This window comes from Pseudorasbora parva, chromosome 7 (assembly GCF_024679245.1).
Source record: "Pseudorasbora parva isolate DD20220531a chromosome 7, ASM2467924v1, whole genome shotgun sequence".
NCBI classification, from domain to species: domain Eukaryota; kingdom Metazoa; phylum Chordata; class Actinopteri; order Cypriniformes; family Gobionidae; genus Pseudorasbora; species Pseudorasbora parva.
This window is the reverse complement of record NC_090178.1, coordinates 26189493-26210285: the sequence shown is the minus strand read 5'-3', so window position 1 is coordinate 26210285 and position 20793 is coordinate 26189493. Positions and strand designations below refer to the sequence as shown.

Below are 20793 nucleotides of genomic sequence, written 5' to 3'. Positions count from 1 at the left end.
TCTTAACATATCTTGTCATGAGAAAAGTATGATATAAATAAACCAGAAACCAAGAGATGAAAAAACTCACAATCATTTCCAGCCTTCTATACAGGTAAAAAAGTAAAAGAAGACCAGTGGTATTGTGCCACAAATGACTCCACATACTAAATGGAAATGGCTCCACATATACATACAAATCCCCCAGACCTCAAAAAGGACACATCAAGTCAAGACCTTAAAATCCCCAAACAAGCACCAATGCTTGTTCAGTTGAGCCTGCTTCACAGAATCTGAGAGGTCCAGCTGAACTCTAAATCACAACAACTAAATACATTTCACCATCCAGTTACGTTACATCATTTCACTAACAAAAGTTTACCAAAACATCACCAAAACTTTAACAATTACTATCTTTACTGTGTTTGTTGCAACAACAAATCAAATCAAATGTTGCTGACGTGATTAGTACATACATTAATTTAAATGGAACAAATAGATAGTTTAGATAGATAGATAGATAGATAGATAGATAGATAGATAGATAGATAGATAGATAGATAGATAGATAGATAGATAGATAGATAGATAGATAGATAGATAGCAATTTACACACTCATTTAACATAATGTGAAATAAACTGCTATGATGAGGCATGGGGAAAAATGCAGATGAGAAAGATTCTAAGTCAAGTTAAGACATTAACTTTCAATGTAGAAATTACCGTAGGTTATGCCATCATCTCGATAACAAGTCCTTCTAAAGCCTGACTGTACAGACTGTTTCACATTTAAAATGAATTGAGATGCAGTAACTAGACTGCGATGTTAGTGAGTGCTGAATGGGGAAAGCATGATGGATATGATCACAAGGTCATGGGACATACAAGCACACAAACTTCCACACGCACACAGTGTTCAATGGATATTGGTGTGATTTCGTGAGACAATCATTAGGGTGAAATAATGAATGAAAAAACACACTTATGGGAGAAAACAAAGTCTTTTTATTTACATGACAGGGAGGTGTTCAAGCATGATAAAACAGATAAAAAATAAGAATTATTTTTTGCGTATTGATTGAATGTTTAAATGACCTCTAGTCCACTATGAATATCATATACTTTAGAATAACATCACAAATATAATTCACCAGCTAGACTTCATTCAGATCATCTGTGGTAAACAAATCACAACGCAAAGCAAAAGTACCTGCTCCGTTTCTTATTTTTGTCGTGCTGGTTAATCCCTCTTTCTTCCTTTTTAGAGGGAGAATGATTGGAAACCACTTCTCTGGAATGTCTTTCGGGATAGTCATGTTGTCCCACCGTTGTTTCATTTACATAGCTCTGCGCACACAGCAGTAGGACTTCACACCAGCGGAGCGACTGAGAAACGTGCGCGCGGCAGCTGCAGACCGGCGCCGAATGACGAGTGGTGAGTGGAAGACATCAAATTACAGACGCGGCGGTAAATTGCAGCTCGCTCCCTCTACCTTTTGATTTGCCGCAGAGTCAAACATTCGGTGTGAATCAGAATCGATTACACTTTCGCAAAACAATATACGACTGGTAATGAAGGCTACACGCAGTAACTTTCTGCGTTTCAGATATGCTTGCATATATATTTTACTTAAATGTAATAATCTAATCTATTAATATGGCTTTAAACTACTACATAAGCAAACATTAATTGACATAAAACTAAGAACCTCTAAAATATTGACTTCTGATTGAGTTGACGCAGACGACGACATAATATTACCACTCTCACCAAAACACTGAGGGGCGCCAATAGAACTACGACGTTGTTTTTATATGACATAATCAGAAAGCCGTTCTATTGGCCAAGGATGTGGCCAATAGAAACTCGTTGATGAGGTTGCCGAGGCAACTTACACTGCAGAACCGTGAGAGATGTAAGAGACGATGAGCCAGCGACTATACTGGCTCCTCTGGCAATGGAATATCGATACAGTAATAAGATTCAGAGCCAAAATGGCTCCTGAAAAATAGGCAGTGTCATACCAAGGCAAAGAGGGGTACGAAGGGGTGGCACTGCGGAAGACATCTCGACCAGTCAGGTGTCTGTGCACGTGCTATGCCTGTGTATCTCAGAGCATGTGGAGAGAGGGGGAGTCTCGTGCCAAGGAAGGAACCCTCCCAACTCACGTGTACGTGTTTAACTTTTGATGTTGTGCTGCACCACAGTGAAAATAAGATCCAAGCTTTGGAACAATAGCACACCCATGGCTAACCATTCAAACATTATACAAATGTTCATGCTATATCTAAATATATCTGATATATTTAATCAGCTATATCTGGAATTGCCTCTTAAACTTACTTACTAACTCTTTCATTAATTAGCCTACTCACCCTCATGACATTCCAAACCCATAAGGTCTTTCATCTTCGAAACAAATGAAAATCTTTTTGATGAAATCTGAGAGCTTTCTGTACTCTCCAGATAGCTATTTAGCTGTTTAGTCCAAAATTTTCTGAAGAGACACGATCATTTTATATAGATGTAACAGATTAAATTTAGGCTTTTATTCACATATAAACAATTATCACCTCAAACATAAGTTCAAGCATGTTCACTTGATGATCAAGAACCAATGAGCTTCATTCTCATGTGTTACGCAGCATGTTTGATCCTGACTTGATCCGTACATCACTTGTCCGTGCAACACTTCTGTCGCGCCGCGCTCCACTTTATTCCTATGGGTGAAGGCCAAGCGATTTTAACGTGCCTTGCAGAGCATTCCAGGAAGGCAACGCTGCATTTGAACCGATTTGAACGCACATGACGGGAAGCGTCACAACATCATGCTTCAGTCATGTCGCAAAAGTGGATCTTCACGATCAGCTAGAACGAAAGAGATTCATTCTCATATGTTACGCAGCATGTTTGAACTTCCGCAAGAACCAATGAAGTACATTCTCATGTGTTACGCAGCACCTTTAAGCTTCCGCAAGAACCAATGAAGTTCATTCTCATGTGTTATAGAGCACCTTTAAGCTTCCACAAGAACCAATGAGGTTTATTCTCATGTGTTATGCAGCACTTTTAAGCTTCCACAAGAACCAATGAGGTTTATTCTCATGTGTTATGCAGCACCTTTAAGCTTCCACAAGAACCAATGAAGTTCATTCTCATGTGTTATGCAGCACCTTTAAGCTTCCACAAGAACCAATGAAGTTCATTCTCATGTGTTACGCAGCACCTTTAAGCTTCCACAAGAACCAATGAAGTTCATTCTCTTGTGTTACGCAGCACCTTTAAGCTTCCACAAGAACCAATGAAGTTCATTCTCATGTGTTATGCAACACCTTTAAGCTTCCACAAGAACCAATGAAGTTCATTCTCATGTGTTACGCAGCACCTTTAAGCTTCCACAAGAACCAATGAAGTTCATGCTTGTATTACAAAGCATGGTTGAACTTCCGCAAGAACCAATGAGGTTTGTTCCCGCGCATCAAGCAGATTTGGTTAAGCTTCCATTTATGTTTGCTGATCAGTGTTTATATGTGAATAAAAGCCTAAACTATATCTGTTCATTATATCAAAGTGGCAGTTGCGTAGGTGTAAATGGAGGGATTTAAAGTTCTCATATTTCATTGAAAAGATCTTTATTTTTGTTCCATAGATGAACGAAGGTCTTACGGGTTAGGAATGGCATGAGGGTGAGTAATGAATGACAATTTTCATTTTGGGTGAAAAAATGAACTCCTCATAACACAGACATAAACATATTAATTTACTATGCTCTTTAAAATAAGGGTTTTCTTCTTATGCCATAGAAGAACCATTTTAGGCTCCTGAAAAAAAAACTTTCAGTGGTTTATAGTTCTTAAAATAACCATTATTTTAAGAACTATAAGAACTATAAACTATAAGGGGGGGGGGGGGGGGGGGTGAAATGCTGTTTCATGCATTCTGAACTTTTTACACTGTTAAAGACTCGGATTCCCATCCTAAACATAGACAAAGTTTCAAAAACTAATGTTGGACGTTTGATAGAGTATTTCTGTGTCAAAAATACTCCTTCCAGTTTCTCACAAGTTTCGGATAGTTTTTTTCGAGTATGGGTCGACTTGACGTTAATAGAACGGAAGGTCCTTGTATGGGCCATACGGGCTCTTCTCCAGGTAGGGTGCGCGCGCGCGTGTGCGTTCGGTCCTGCTTTGGAAGCAGCCGGTGAGTAAACCTGCTTCAAATGTCTGTGCTGTTGGCTCGTCGCATGAGTAAACATCAGTAAACGACACGATCGCGTGCTTCGTCATTCAAATGCGCTAACAGTTACTCAATTCAATTCAATTCAATTCAATTCAATTCAATTCAATTGTGGTTTATTGCTGTTAATAATGCCAATATTACTCTATTGCTGTTCTATATATATAATGTTACACTAGTCTGACGTGCAAAACCGTTTTGCTTGCTACCTAAGGTCTAGTCGCATACAATAGTCCATAAACCGAATCATGTCCTCATAAACTGCTAGTAGAGAAACACAAATGTTGACAGGCCACTAAATACAGTACATACCACAGAGACGGACGTCCTGCTGTTGCTGTTTCTCCTGTTCAATTTATTTCTGCCTCAGATTTGATTGTGGATCATTATCTGTATTAGCTGAGATAGCCATGGGTTTCTCCACGCTTGTGGACGTCACTGCTTTGTTCGCGATCGTCATTCTTTAGCTCCGCCCACTCGATACGCCTCCAGGCGCTCGTTTTTTCCCGGAAAGACTTGGTACAGCCTATATTTCTTTTATAAATATAATAAAACTAAAGACTTTTCGGAGATATGAAGGATGCAATACTACTCTATAGGTACTCAAGATTGACATGAGATGAGTGTTTCACCCCCCCTTTAAATCATCAATGAGCCTTTATTTTGAAGAGTGTAAATCATATTTCATACCTTACTACTGGGAAAGTGGCTAACTATTATAAAATATAATTGCATCAGAGCTGAGCAACCTGTTTTTATATACAAAACATAACTATTTCATGATTTTGCATGAATTTGTATGATTTGTTCAGAAGCATGCGGTTTTGGGAAAAAAAGCAAGCATGAAGGTCTGCTCCTAACGTAACCATTAGTGGGGCATAAGCAGATTGTCCGAAAATATACAAATGATTTTGTACTAATTCATATGAATTAGTTACCAATTCACAGAATGAAATAGTTACAAAGTGCCATGTGTGAATTTGAAATTCAGAGCACAAAATTGTAATTTAATTTAAAAGTGTGTGTGTTTAGGGGCAGTAGCTAATTGTTTACCTGGGGGAGGTCTCTTTCTGAACATTTCCACACCTCTGAAATTTCGCCGCTCCGTCCCATGGGAAAATCTACACCGACATGCAAACACACACACACACAATGAGAGAGAGAGAGAAAGAGAACCACAATGTCAACAGGATTTCAAGGGTAAAACAGGGGACGTACCAACAGTTTACGCTCACTCAGGAAATTCAACGATATTTAATCCTTGACAACGACAGTATGCAGATCATTCAGCTAAAACTAAGCCACTGCTAACAAACCTCTCGCCGTAATCTCAATGCCTAACTTTTTGTGAAACCTAGAAAAACATTTTGTCAATCTATTTTTTTTATTAATCATGATAACATTAAGATAATAAGAAAACTGTTTGAGGTGGTTACATATACACATTAGTTATAGAACAAGCAGGAAACATCACTGTTATTAAGACTAAAGGCTAATGCTAAGTGATAGAAGTGGTCTGGTTAGTTTTGTTCCAGAAGCACATTGATGTCTGTGCGGGTCTGGTTACCAATAAATTTCTCTCTGTAGACGCCATATGCTGTCTGCATTCTGTCTCCTGTGCCTGATGCTGCTGTACAAGGAATATAGAGGCAGGCTCAATTTTTCAGACATTTTATACAATAGGAGGTTGAAATGCTATTTTCTATATTAGTGTTTCTATGAATGCAATAAAACAAGTAGTGCTTAACTATACTGGGTTATATCACATAATTGGGCAGTTAAAGATGAAATACTACATTTAAAATGTAAATCTGTAAAAACCTTAGTTTAATATTATGAATGACCAAGACATCATATTTATTAGCTGATATTTGCTTTTCTTATTTACCATCTCTGCCAATATTGGATATATCCTGAAATTGTTCTGCCAATTTTAAGATTTAGAATCACTAGCACCAATGTAAAGGGGTAGCAATTAATTATGAAAAAGATTTAGCACTTTAAAAGTACTAAATCTTACCAGCATTGCATTAACCAGCATTGGGTCCTTCCTTTTTTATTAAAAGTTATGTTCCCAAATTCAAACAGTATTCACTTTTCTATATAAGGTCGGAGGTCCCCAAAGGAATATTCATCATTCATAGTGTAATAAAATGTTTTATTTTCCCTTCCTTCTACAAAGCAGTGTAGATTTATGATATCCATAACTTGTAAATAATTAGTAGCTTGTCAGTATTGGCCATAATTCGAATATCACATCCCTATGGTTTAGTAACATGCCTTTTCTCAAACAACACAGCAATGCGTTGGTTTCACTGCTTTGGCCATGATCATACACACATTAGGGCATTTTGACTTTCCCTGAAGGAATTCAGTCATCACACAACTGGCTCGCAAATATCGACTTTTATATTTCCTTAACCAACAGAGGTCATCATGCAGAGTCTTCGGAGGGATATTTTTCTGTCTCTGAGCTGCCCTCAGAACATTACTGACAATGATCTGTTGCTTTGAATACCCACAATAAAGATATGATTTCATTTTATGTTGACAATCAAAGCAGACTCTTTGAGAGCGTGGGTAGGGTTGGGTAGGAGGAGGCCATCTCTGGGTTGAAAAGCTATGCTGCTGCAGGTTAAAAAAAATATTCTCACAAAAATAACACATCCAGAGACAATAGAATCCAAAGATGTAAGAATGCACAGTATAAAGTAACTAAAGGTTAACTCGGGTGAGATGAAACATTGCACACACACTCACACGGACAGACAAGCTGGTACACATGTGTGTCATCTATGATTACAGTCTAACTGTATCTAACTGGAGGCTTACACACCAGCAGGTCAAAACCAATGACCCACAACACACACACACACACACACACACACACACACACACACACACACACACACACACACACACACACACACACACACACACACACACACACACACACACATTTTTACTTTCTAAAAAAGACTCATCCTGTATGATTTATAAGCATTTTGAAAAGTGGGGACATGGCCAATGTCCTCATATTTCACCCTCTCCTTGTAATACCTATGTCATTATACACATTTGTGTCCTCAGATGTCACAAAAACATGCCCCCACACACACGCACACACACACATACGCAAGGACACGCACTGATACGCACAAAGCTACTTAAGAACAGACCCAGTAAACAGGCTGCTTTTGACACTAAATATCCCAGATCTGGAAGCCATGTCTAATATAAACACAGTCAGAGAAGTAGACATCTTCAGATTGACAACAGACTGCAGTGGTGTAAAGGAGGTCTTTTGACTCAGCATCTCTGATAAGCATCATGCAGCACGGATTCTCTCACATATGTTACATGCATGCATAAAGAATACGCAGACTGTTACCCAATGCAAACCAGACAGATTATTCAGAAAGAGGCTCACTTTAAACGATAGGAAAATGCACTCTTAATTATTTACAATGTGTCATGTAAGTCCGCTTTTGGGTTATGATCTATGATCAGCATATGTAGCATCAGTCTAAAAAATGCTGGGTTAAAAACAACCCAAGTTGGGTTGAAAATGGACAAACCCAGAAATTGGGTTGTTTGAATGGGTCCATTTACTAGGGTTCAAACAACCCAATTTCTGGGTTTGTCCATTTTCAACCCAACTTGGGTTGTTTTTAACCCAGCATTTTTTAGAGTGATATTTTACATCCTTTGTATTTTGTTCCTGTACAGGCTAATCTAGTTTATTTTCCAATAACTCTTCTGCCCTCAGTGGCTTTCCGTCTGTTTCATTTCTATCTCCATTTTTCATGCTTACTGTCTCAAAAGGTCAAACAGGAAATCACCATTAAACTAGAACCACAATAATGATATTGACTACAGAAAACCATGGGTCTGCTCTCTCACTCTCTACACAAACCGATGTTGCCAAATGCATTTAATTATATTAATAATCATTACAGTTATACATAGGCCTAAATGATTGGTCATGTTCCTACTGTTGATATGCTTTCCTTCTCTAGGGAATTATAACATTGTTGGTTCTCTAAGCACAAGCAAACATTTCGTGGCTGTCAGTCAGAATTTTACCCTCAAAGGAATTTCAAGAACTAGCTTAAATCCTTGGTTCAATTAAGTTTACAAGTCACTTGCAAATACCTAACCTGAAAAAACTCACGAGAAACATTCTGGCATAGTCTGAATAAACAGTCTGATGTTAACAAACAGCAAAGAATTTTGTGTTTTAATTCAGGGGTTTCAACTGGGTTTTTCAACTGAAGGGGGGTTTGGCTATAATACATAAACACAGAACTTAAATTTCCATGATAGGCCAATTTCTTACTCTTAACTACTTTTTAACTTATAGCCTAATACAATTGTATGCATTGGTTAGGCTATATAATGTAATGTTGGGTGGTGTTCTTATAAAAAGTTATATATAAAGCAAGCCTATAACCTATAAATGATATAACTACGTCAATCAATGGTTAATAGCATATGTTCCCATACCCTTCAAGGCATTACTAAGATGGACATTGGACATCTAATTACCATTTATCATAACTTGTCAACATTATATTTGTCAATGTTACATTTGAAGTTTGAGACATGCGCAGCTCAAACAGTTGAGTTGCGACCACATGTGAACTGACATTTATAAATTACTACTCAACGCGCTTCAAAACGCATGGCATACTTTCATCTGTGCGAATAATTAATATATCGCCTTCATTAGATGGCCATGTTAACCATAGAATGTGGCTGTATAGGCTACGCGAAATAGACAACAAAATAGAGAAAATGTTAAAGCAGGATGTTACGCAGAACGCCGCTGTGATGGAGTTGCACGAATATATTTTGACAGTTTTAAAAAAGAAAAATAGTTATTATTTATAATAGTATTTGATAACTGTTTTCTCAGAAGTCAAGCTGTTAGCATGTAGAGCCTTATACTGAACTAAAAGTAAAGGTTTTATTGTCGGATAAGCAAGGACCACATTACCTTTATCAGCTCCCCCTGTAAGCAATGCTGATTTCAGACATCTCTGTTGTTCCTTCTCTACAAGTACCCCGTTGGGTTAAGGCAATATAGGTTATTTTTATCGGATGCACGCGATCCTTGACGATCAAAACATCCTTGAAAGGTGAAAGTGTATCGGACTCGATAGGCCAGCAGCTGCTCATAGTAATAGGATGAGGGAGGCGTGGGTGGAGGGGCGGTGTTTGCATCTGCATCTCCTCTTTCCTACTTTCAATTGAAGAGTAATGTTTTATGTAAAAGCGAGAACAAAAAACTGAATACAATTTTGCTATATGTCCGATTTATTTCAGTAAGTGTGGTTAAACAGCGTGGTTCTGTTATTTAGTGTGGTTTTAAATAACGTTTGTCTTACAGTTTTAAATGAATGCAGCAGATACATTCTGCAACTTTGTTCACAGTGCAGCATGGGGGCAGTACCGACTTTTTACCATGTGCTCATTGTTTTGGTTTGTCTTGTGCGCCCTCTGCTGGTCACACTGTGATTCTTCATTCAGTGCGCTATGGCGAAACAATTTGACCACCACTAATAATAATAATAATAATAATAATAATAATAATAATAATAATAATAATAATAATAATAATAATAATAATAATAATAATTAATAAAATGTTTGGCGTTGATGGCTAATAATCATTTATTCTTGTATTTATGATTTTAGGAACCAGACAGCACTATATTAAATAAAAACCTGGATTGGGGTGGGTAACCTTTGGAAGAAACCAGGCTCAGAAATTCACAATCCTATGTACAATATCCACAAATTTCTGTGTACACTAATTAAATAAAACTATACTGTCAGTGCACCATATACAAATAAACTAAATCAATGCATGTATTTCCATTCAAAGGGGTGGAATCCGATAGAAAAAAAAAACGCTTAAAGGATAGAGATGGGCAGAGGCAGACAGAGTACACAGCTTCATTACTTGAGGAAAAGTACAGATACCACTTGCTAAATTTTACTCAAGTACAAGTGAAAGTACTACAATCAGATGTCTACTTAAGTACAAGTATTGAAGTACTTGCTTTTAAAAGTACTTGAGTATCAAGAGTACACACAAAAACATCCTACATTGAGTTATGAAAAATGTTAATGTTAATACCTTGGAGAATGTAAAAGGAATTGAAAGTAAAATCAAGTCATTTTCATATTTTTTATCATGTTGCTTTATTTAACATTTCTCACTTCCCCACAAGGCAATATCACAATGGCAACGCTTTGACAAATTTCTGCTAGAGTTTTAATGGATTTTTTGCAACCACATTTGAACCTGACTGTGTTAGACACACCACATACTCAAGAACATCACGGGTTGGCACATTCCCTGGATGGACCTTCATCCATTGTTTCTTCCACGGTTTCGTCTCTAATATAAATCTGACCATGGAGTTGACTTTGGTGAAAAGCTGAAGCTGATTGCTGATAGGCTGTTCAAATCAGTGGCGCCTGCACAATCCAATCACGTTTGAGAGAGAAACAACAAATTGAGGGTTTCTGAGATTTTTCTTTTGTCTTTTTGTGTATTTATTTTTTAGAAGTAGTCAAATGTACTTGAGTAAAGTCATGAGTACTCCCCAAAAATGATACTAGACTCTGCATGACTCTGCCAATACATGATGTTATCATCATCAATGAATAACCAACATCATTTGATGATATTTTCTCTTGACTCTTAGTTCCATAACAAATGTGTCCCACAAACACAAAGCAGCCAAAGAACCACTAATATTACACAGTCATGATCTCCATCATGGTGACTTCCAACGGAACTATTATTTTCATTAAAACATAAATAAAGTAAATTTGGTTAGTTATAAGTTAGTTCACATATTGTTAGGTTTAGTACTTTTTTACACACCAAAATTAAGATTGCAAATGAAAAAGTCACCGTCTTGATTTGAATCAGCAACAAGCAAGACTGCTTTTTTTTAATTGTCCTCCAATCAGTGAATTAGTTCTCTTGTTGCCAGACAGAACTTCTTGCATGGCCAATCACAAAGCAAGTATTGTTATTTGTAAGTGAGGTATTTTAATTAGTTATGATTTTGAGTTCATACAACTTGATATCTTAATTTTATGGATTTTGTAGGTTAATACGTTATACTTACTTATATTTTTTGAGTTTTTGGACTAAACTAGTAATATTTAGTCAAGATTACTGGATTTGTTTAAGTAAAGACAACATTAGGTTACTCAAGTAACTCCATTACTGTCCGGTTCTGGAGATGGGGAAAATTTTTATCACAGCTTTTATCTTTCAGCCTCCCATGCATCATAAATTGGTTTGTTGGTTTGTTCTCCTTATGTGGAAAATTAAGAAGGAAAAGAAGAAAATCAGTACAAACACAATACATATAAAATAATCCTCAATGGATAGAGTAAAACATTTACAGTTATAGAACATTTATGTGATATATGGTTCAAAAAGTTACAGTATATCTTGTATGAAATATAAGTGTAATATAAAGTCAGATGTTAGTACAATATTATAGAGCATATGGAATTGTATATATTATTGTCACGTTCCAGATTAAGAAGGAGTTTTTGAGGAGAGGCACAGGAGTTTAATTTAGCAACAACTTTACTTTTCAAAATACATAACAAAAGATGAGCATCCACAATGATTAAACAAGCGAAACAGACAAATAACTGAGAAAGCCAATATATGAGTCCAATATAAACACAAGATAACAAACTAAAATGCAAACATGTGCTCTAGCACAGGGGTTTTCAAACTTCACGATGCCAAGGACCCCCAAATATGAGAAACCTTTATGGGGGACCCCCTTCCTAAAATACATCTATATATTTATTTAAAAAAAAAACTTTTAAACTGTTAGATAAATAGTGTGACATTATAAATACAACATATTGTTTCCAAACTTAAATTGGTTATACTTATTGTATGTATTGACCTGAAGAAAAACATTTTCAATGAAAATTGTACTTGTTTAAGCAACTTTCATAATGTAGTTCTTTGTAAGCAGCATGCGTACCATGTTAAGAACCCCAGTGAACAAGATAAAAGGGACTAGAGTGAGAAAAACTCACTAGAAAGATACAAAGCAAACATATACAAATTTTGAAAATATATGTATAAGGCAAACAAGGAGAAACAATTAGAAATGAAACCATTAGATTGTTTGGTAGACTCCATTTTTGCTTTGTCTTTTAATTCTCTGAAATTTTCTGGGGACCCATTAGAACCTTCTGGAGGACCCCAGTTTGAAAACCCCTGCTCTAGCATGCACAAAATGCTGCCTTACAAGCTATTGTCTCATAAGGCAGCGAGGCAACGAGTCAGCTGACTAGGTTTTCAGATGGAGCCAATATGTGACATTACTCCCCTCTCTGGAAGGCGGCTCCTGATGCCAAAAGACTAATGAGGAAACAGATAAACAGTCTTTTAGGGGGAAGCAATAGGTAGCAGAAGAGGCCACCAGGGTAAATCAGACGGTGGGAGGAGCCAGGGAGGAGATAAAGGCAGGTGGAAATCCACAGTACAGTTAGAACATAGGCCCAAAGTGGAACCAATGGTGGGAGGAGCCAAGGCAGAGTTTGGTCCGACAACCAGCGGTGGAGCAGAGAGATCTGGAGACCTGGGGGGAGGCGAAAGACTGGAAGGACCATGCAGCAACTGTGTTCCTGGAGGGCAGCGCGAAGCAGCAGTGGCCAAGGTGGAGTCAGGAATCGAGGATCGAGGTGGAGACAGAGAGAACAAGGACCCTGGAGGAGCGTGAGGGAAGGCGGAGCAGGACTGAGCCGAAGCGCAGTTGAAGGCTAGGAAGTCTGTGGGGCAGACAGAGGGATGTCAGACCAAAGTGGAACCAGTGGGACAAGGAAACACGGTGAAGCCGAGAGTACAATGGTCCCGGGTGGAGCTGAGGGAGGGAAGACCCAAGGCAGAGTCCACTGCTTGACAGGCTGAAGTGGAGCTATAGGCCTGGAAGTCTGAAGTTGACCACTGGAGTTAGTCCAAGGATGACTGAAGAAAGTCAGCGAAGGCATGGTCGAAGGACTGACTGACTTGGCCAGAGGAGGTGGGAGAGGGAGACTAGATGGGCACATCATCCACGGCAATGAAAGCTTTGAATTGGGTAGAATCCACCGCAATGAATGAGACTTAAAGATGGACAGTACCATCTGCAAGGAAAATGATTGGGAACCGGACTGGACTAACCAGGATTAAGAAGAGGATGACTTGGGTCTGGCCAGAAACAATGGAAATGAAGGGTATTTGTATGCTGGACAAAAGGGCCTTTGCACAGAAAGTGATCTCTGGGTTGCCAGGCGGACATCAGCACTGGCACTGGGTCTGTTGTAAGCTCTGGTTCTTTAGCTGCTGTGGGTGTGGGCTTTGGGTAAAGGATCCTGGAATGCGAAGAGTGGGCACGGATGTGGAGATGTAACAATCCTCTTTAACCACCCTTCTCGTCATGGGAGAACCCACCAACCACAGTGAATGATCGATGTACTGTTGCAGCGTGCAGCTGGAGTTCCCCATAGGCATCAGTAAGAGGTGCTCGTCGAGCCCACTCTAAAAACAGCTCTTGAGTGTTTCATTATTCCAGGGCACAGGTCCAGGAATTCCTCCACATAATCCTCCAGAGGATGTCCCTCTTGGAGTAAATCCATCATCCTGTCCTCTTGAGTAAGGCAAACTGGGTAATAATCCATACTCCTGCCCTCTGGAGTAAGGCAAACTGCTGGGTAATAATTCATACTCCTTACTGTTTGGTCTTACGTTCAGTTAAGTTTGTGTACATTTTTCACTTTGGTTGTCATTTCTAGAAAGACATTTTTATTATAATAATCAAATATTCACTTAGTTATCACCAAAACTCACTATTTTGCTGAAGATCATGAAACCATTACACTGCCTCGCAATTCTGTCCAAAATTTCATAAAGTATTTTGCACAAACGCTGCCTGCGAATTCATTGCCTGAAAGGGCAGCGAGGCAATGGAGATGCGTAAGTTTTGGACGCAGCCTATGCATTTGTTATGGGTGCATTCTGGTTCAGTAGTCAGGGCACTGATCAGAGTCTGTCATTTTAAGGGCTGTCTCAGGGGTAATTTACACAACATCGTTTTCAACAAAAAATGAACACAACAACTGCATTTTGGGGGCCTGAAAAATGCATGTTTTTGAAAATGATACCGTTATCATCTCCTTGACAAAAATGTGAATTTGTAAGAAAAAATTATGATGCCATGCTCATGCGTATTCAGGCATGTAGTGTACGTGTTCAGTCTACAGGCATAGTGTTTCCCCAACTACTGTGACATCCCCATCAAGTGACATCCCCAACTACTGGCCTGAAAGTTTTTGGTTGTCACTAGACAGGTAGTGAACACATCTAGTAAACATTTATAATTAATATTTATCTGAAATGCAGACCTGGCAATCCTGATATCATTAAAAAATATTTGGTGTTTTGAATATGGCCGAGAAAAGATTGAAAAGTAAGGATTGAAAAGGAAGGATGGATTCATTTTCAAAGATCTCTGAAAAAGGTCCTTCATAGTGTTTAAATGCTAAAACACAGTTATATTTAGATGTTGTTATCCAACTTAAGTTTGGGTATAATGACTATATGATTTTAGTATGACTGTGTAACTGATTTGATATGGTTGTTGTGCATATTTTGAACCACAGATTTAATTATAAGGTAGTTTTAAAAGTCTTTCTGTCTAGCAACCTGTGATCTGGTAAATCACATGAGCTGATCCCTGAATATTTTACCCATAATTATTATTAGCCATTTGCTTTAATGTGTTTGATGAGTGGCCTCATAAGTTCTTGGACGTACATCCTCTCATAGTGTCTTTACTCAGATCAAACCAAACAGGACCTAACAAGCTGATCAGTAATATCACTAGAGCCCTTTATGACAGAAGATATGACTTCTTGTTGTATTTGACATTCATTCTTGTTATGCTTGCAGTTATTATTGACACTACTTTTGAATACTTTTGTCTTTTATTTAATGCAAGGTGAAATAATTTCTCTCAATGGGGGATATCCCATGCCAGTAAAGTGGCCTTCTGAGAACCTATAATCAAGATATCCCCCCCCCCCCCCCCCCAAAAGTTTAAAAGTCGGATAAATATTTGCTCAATGAGGGGTTCAAAGAGGTCCACTTTTTTTTTTTTTTTACTTTTTGTTTGTGAACTTGTTAACATACACCACATGACATACACAACAATATGCACAGCAAATATGCACACAAACACATCCGGTGTATAATAGACACAACTTGCAACATATTACTTCACTTTCAGTGTGAGAGCAGTAGACAACAATAAGAACTATCTAGATGCCACCATCTTCCAACAAGAGATACATCTAATATAACTTAAATACTGTACATACTATTAACGCATTTTTTATTTCCATCTACTGTATGAAACAGTGAATGTGACAGATATTTACTACATAGTTGAAAGTAGTCCCAGTTTAATATTTTAGGAGGAGCTGGAAACAGTTCCATGGCTTCAGCTCTGTTGTGAAAGATTTTAGAGTCCACCTTGAATACATTTTCCCTTTTTATGTTTTTATGTCATGAGGCAGTTTTTATGTTGTTGCATTTACAGTCATTTTCATTTACAGTAAAAAAATAATAAAAAAATAATAAAAAACTGTCCGGGAATAAAAGTAAGAAGAAGGGAAACAGATTCAGTGGTCCCCAGGCTTTTAAAGAGAAGACATTTTAAGGTATAACTCGTCTTTTTTGTTGTTGTGCTCCATGACCTTTGTTTGACCTTTAAACTCTTCAGACTCATTCTCTTCTTCAGATTCATCATCGGGCAGATGCCACTGAATGAAGACCAGATAAATGATGGACCCCAGCACGCCTCCCACCATAGGAGCCACTAACGGAATCCAGAAGAAGTAGTCATAGCACCTGTGCGGGTCAGAAAAAAAGAGGGAACGAAAATGACCATGTATACAGAAGTGAAGCACTGGCTACACACTTCAGTGCAAATGTCAGTATGGCAGTGTGCTGAGATAATTGTATTGGAACAATGGAGTTAAGCAAGTGAAATACCCAGCATTTGTTTTATCAGAAGAGAGATAAGTTAAAGGGTAGGAGATATAACTAAGGGCAGATATAACAAAGGCCTTAATCTGACGTTAATAGACTTAGTTGGCTGATCTGAGTACGTACGTAAAGACTTCTGTGCCCCAGCCTGCTGTAAATGTGAACAGTCGTGGACCAAAGTCACGGGCAGGGTTTATGGCTGCTCCACAGTTAGCTGACATTGACATGGAAATCCCAAGCACAACAGTTGCTACAATGGGTGGAAGCAACGCTTCGGGAGCAGGAGCGTTTCTCTTATCATTCAGAGGTAGAATGCACAACATCAGCATGGCTGTGCCAACTACCTACACACAGGCAAACAAGAGACAGATTATGGTTTATTCAGAAACCCAATGCTGGCACGATCAACTGATAACTGATTAATGTTTAAAAATCAATGCATACTTTTTTTTATTATTATTATTATGTTGCATAACATTATATTGCGTTAGAGTGATTTGTATTAGATCAGATTAGATTCAACTGATTTATTATATAAGTAGTATTTTGTAGTAGTATACAGAGCTCTTGTCTAATCTGCCATTGGCTTTTTCTGACCTGATCGAGGAAGTTGGTCTGCAATGACACCACATCAGTTGGGTAAGTGGCAAAGATACTGGCAGTTTCATTAGGACCAAATACAATCAGAATTCCACCACTGAACTCCATGATCGCATCTGGAGGAGATGAGGGTTGAGAAATACGCACATTATTCAAAAACACCAAACTGACAAAAACTGAATGGTGAATTACTCTTAAAGGGTTAATTAGCATATTTTAGCATATGGATTTGTATCAGTAGAACACCCCCCCCCCCCCCCCCCCCACAATATTGCAATTTTGCGTCATTTGAGGACTTTTTGGGCCAGAGGCTAAAGACTACAGCCAGTAGAAGGAGCTATTTCCACATGTTATCAACCCGTCCATGGGGGCTGGGATCGCACTCGGCTCAGGCAGCTGAGGGGATTCATGTAAACGGAGAGGTGCGGAGCAAAGTGAGTGTTTTAACTTTCGTGTTTCATAAATTTCAGAGAATTAAAAGACAAAGCAAAAATGGAGTCTACCGAACAATCTAATGGTTTCATTTCTAATTGTTTCTCCTTGTTTGCCTTATACATATATTTTCAAAATTTGTATATTTGCTTTGTATCTTACTAGTGAGTTTTTCTCACTTTAGTCCCTTTTATCTTGTTCACTGGGGTTCTTAAGATGGTACGCATGCTGTTTACAAAGAACTACATTATGAAAGTTGCTTAAACAAGTACAATTTTCATTGAAAATGTTTTTCTTCAGGTCAATACATACAATAAGTATAACCAATTTAAGTTTGGAAACAATATGTTGTATTTATAATGTCACACTATTTATCTAACAGTTTAAAAGTTTTTTTTTTAAATAAATATATAGATGTATTTTAGGAAGGGGGTCCCCCATAAAGGTTTCTCATATTTGGGGGTCCTTGGCATCGTGAAGTTTGAAAACCCCTGTGCTAGAGCACATGTTTGCATTTTAGTTTGTTATCTTGTGTTTATATTGGACTCATATATTGGTTTTCTCAGTTCTTTGTCTGTTTCGCTTGTTTAATCATTGTGGATGCTCATCTTTTGTTATGTATTTTGAAAAGTAAAGTTGTTGCTAAATTAAACTGCTGTGCCTCTCCTCAAAAACTCCTTCTTAATCTGGAACGTGACAATAATATATACAATTCCATATGCTCTATAATATTGTACTAACATCTGACTTTATATTACACTTATATTTCATACAAGTTATACTGTAACTTTTTGAACCATATATCACATAAATGTTCTATAACTGTAAATGTTTTACTCTATCCATTGAGGATTATTTTATATGTATTGTGTTTGTACTGATTTTCTTCTTTTCCTTCTTAATTTTCCACATAAGGAGAACAAACCAACAAACCAATTTATGATGCATGGGAGGCTGAAAGATAAAAGCTGTGATATAAATTTTCCCCATCTCCAGAACCGGACAGTAACAGAGTTACTTGAGTAACCTAATGTTGTCTTTACTTAAACAAATCAAGTAATCTTGACTAAATATTACTAGTTTAGTCCGAAAACTCAAAAATATAAGTAAGTGTGGCGGAGGGGGCGTGGTTTCGCGAGGTCGGCGAGCCCTTACCAGCGGCATCTCTCTCTCTCTCTTCTCTCTCTCTCTCTTCTCCCTCTCTCTCCTCACGCAGCGGCTTTTGTGCTGTCTCTCCACGCCAATTACTGCAATTAGACACAGGTGTTAATCATTTGCACTTGACCTACTTACTGCCCGCTCTGTCCCATACCCTCTCTCCCGCTACAGACCTCGCGAAACCACGCCCCCTCCGCCACAGTAAGTATAACTTATTAACCTACAAAATCCATAAACTTAAGATATCAAGTTGTATGAACACAAAATCATAACTAATTAAAATAGCTCACTCTTGTCTTGCTTTTGATGTGATTGGCTATGCAAGGAGTTCTGTCTGGCAACAAGAGAACTAATTCACTGATTGGAGGATTCAGTCTTGCTTGTTGCTGATTCAAATCAAGATGGTGACTTTTTCATTTGCAATCTTAAATTTGGTATGTAAAAAAGTACTAAACCTAACAATAATATGTGAACTTACTTATAACTAACCAAATGTACTTTATTTCTGTTTTAATTAAAATAATAGTTCCGTTGGAAGTCACCATGATGGAGATCATGACTGTGTAATATTAGTGGTTCTTTGGCTGCTTTGTGTTTGTGGGAAACATTTGTTATGGAACTAAGAGTCAAGAGAAAATATCATCAAGTGATGTTGGTTATTCATTGATGATGATAACATCATGTATTGGCAGAGTCATGCAGAGTCTAGTATCATTTTTGGGGAGTACTCATGACTTTACTTAAGTACATTTGAGAGGCAAATATTGTACTCTTTACTCCACTACATTTCTATCCATAACAGCACCCGTTACTACTTCTAAAAAATAAATACACAAAAAGACAAAAGAAAAATCTCAGAAACCCTCAATTTGTTGTTTCTCTCTCAAACGTGATTGGATTGTGCAGGCGGTGAAAACCAGCAGTTTCTGTCTGTTAACATGGCCCAAAGTGGAACCAATGGTGGGAGGAGCCAAGGCAGAGTTTGGTCCGACAACCAGCGGTTGAGCAGAGAGATCTGGAGACCTGGGGGGAGGCGAAAGACTGGAAGGACCATGCAGCAACTGTGTTCCTGGAGGGCAGCGCGAAGCAGCAGTGGCCAAGGTGGAGTCAGGAATCGAGGATCGAGGTGGAGACAGAGAGAACAAGGACCCTGGAGGAGCGTGAGGGAAGGCGGAGCAGGAATGAGCCGAAGCGCAGTTGAAGGCTAGGAAGTCTGTGGGGCAGACAGAGTGATGTCAGACCAAAGTGGAACCAGTGGGACAAGGAAACACGGTGAAGCCGAGGGTACAATGGTCCCGGGTGGAGCTGAGGGAGGGAAGACCCAAGGCAGAGTCCACTGCTTGACAGGCTGAAGTGGAGCTATGGGCCTGGAAGTCTGAAGTTGAGCACTGGAGTTAGTCCAAGGATGACTGAAGAGAGTCAGCGAAGGCAGGGTCGAAGGACTGACTGACTTGGGCAGAGGAGGTGGGAGAGGGAGACTAGATGGGCACATCATCCACGGCAACGAAAGCTTTGAATTGGGTAGAATACACCGCAATGAAGCAGACTTAAAGATGGACAGTACCATCTGCAAGGAACATGATTGGGAACCGGACTGGACAGGCCAGGTTTAAGAAGAGGATGACTTGGGTCTGGCCAGAAAAAAATGGAAATGAAGGGTATTTGTATGCTGGACCAAAGGACCTGTGCACAGAACGTGATCTCTGGGTTGCCAGGCGGGCATCAGCACTGGCACTGGGTCTGTTGTAAGAACTGGTTCTTTAGCTGCTGTGGGTGTGGGCTTTGGGTAAAGGATCCTGGAATGCAAAGAGTGGGCACGGATGTGGAGATGTAACAATCCTCTTTAACCACCCTTCTCGTCATGGGAGAACCCACCAACCACAGTGAATGATCGATGTACTGTTGCAGCGTGCAGCTGGAGTTCCCCATAGGCATCAGTAAGAGGTGCTCGTCGAGCCCACTCTAAAAACAGCTCTTGAGTGTTTCATTATTCCAGGGCACAGGTCCAGGAATTCCTCCACATAATCCTCCAGAGGATGTCCCTCTTGGAGTAAATCCATCATCCTGTCCTCTTGAGTAAGGCAAACTGGGTAATAATCCATACTCCTGCCCTCTGGAGTAAGGCAAACTGCTGGGTAATAATTCATACTCCTTACTGTTTGGTCTTACGTTCAGTTAAGTTTGTGTACATTTTTCACTTTGGTTGTCATTTCTAGAAAGACATTTTTATTATAGTAATCAAATATTCGCTTAGTTATCACCAAAATTCACTCTATTTTGCTGAAGATCATGAAACCA

The 20793-nt window shown here is 38.7% G+C and overlaps 2 protein-coding genes across 3 annotated transcripts in view; both read right to left on the bottom strand.

The window, feature by feature from the left end:
• Window positions 1–5334, bottom strand: part of atp8b2 (ATPase phospholipid transporting 8B2) — a 60331-nt gene extending 54997 nt beyond the window's left edge. The window contains exon 1 of one of the 2 annotated variants that reach the window (XM_067448812.1): window positions 5271–5334. In XM_067448812.1, coding sequence (XP_067304913.1) covers window positions 5271–5295 — 25 coding nt within the window. In that variant the 5' untranslated portion in view covers window positions 5296–5334. Of the gene's footprint in view, window positions 1–1190; window positions 1754–5270 lie in introns of those variants that run through there. The other variant, XM_067448811.1, reaches the window with a different exon arrangement.
• Window positions 5335–15876: 10542 nt separating this feature from the next.
• Window positions 15877–20424, bottom strand: LOC137083917 (aquaporin-9-like). Its single transcript, XM_067449855.1, has 6 exons — window positions 20375–20424; window positions 20179–20291; window positions 19385–19708; window positions 16903–17021; window positions 16432–16649; window positions 15877–16167 (listed from the first exon to the last, which is right to left on the bottom strand). The coding sequence occupies exons 1-6, from the start codon at window positions 20422–20424 to the stop codon at window positions 15957–15959; spliced, it is 1035 nt and encodes a 344-aa protein (XP_067305956.1). The 3' UTR covers window positions 15877–15956.
• Window positions 20425–20793: the final 369 nt, after the last annotated feature.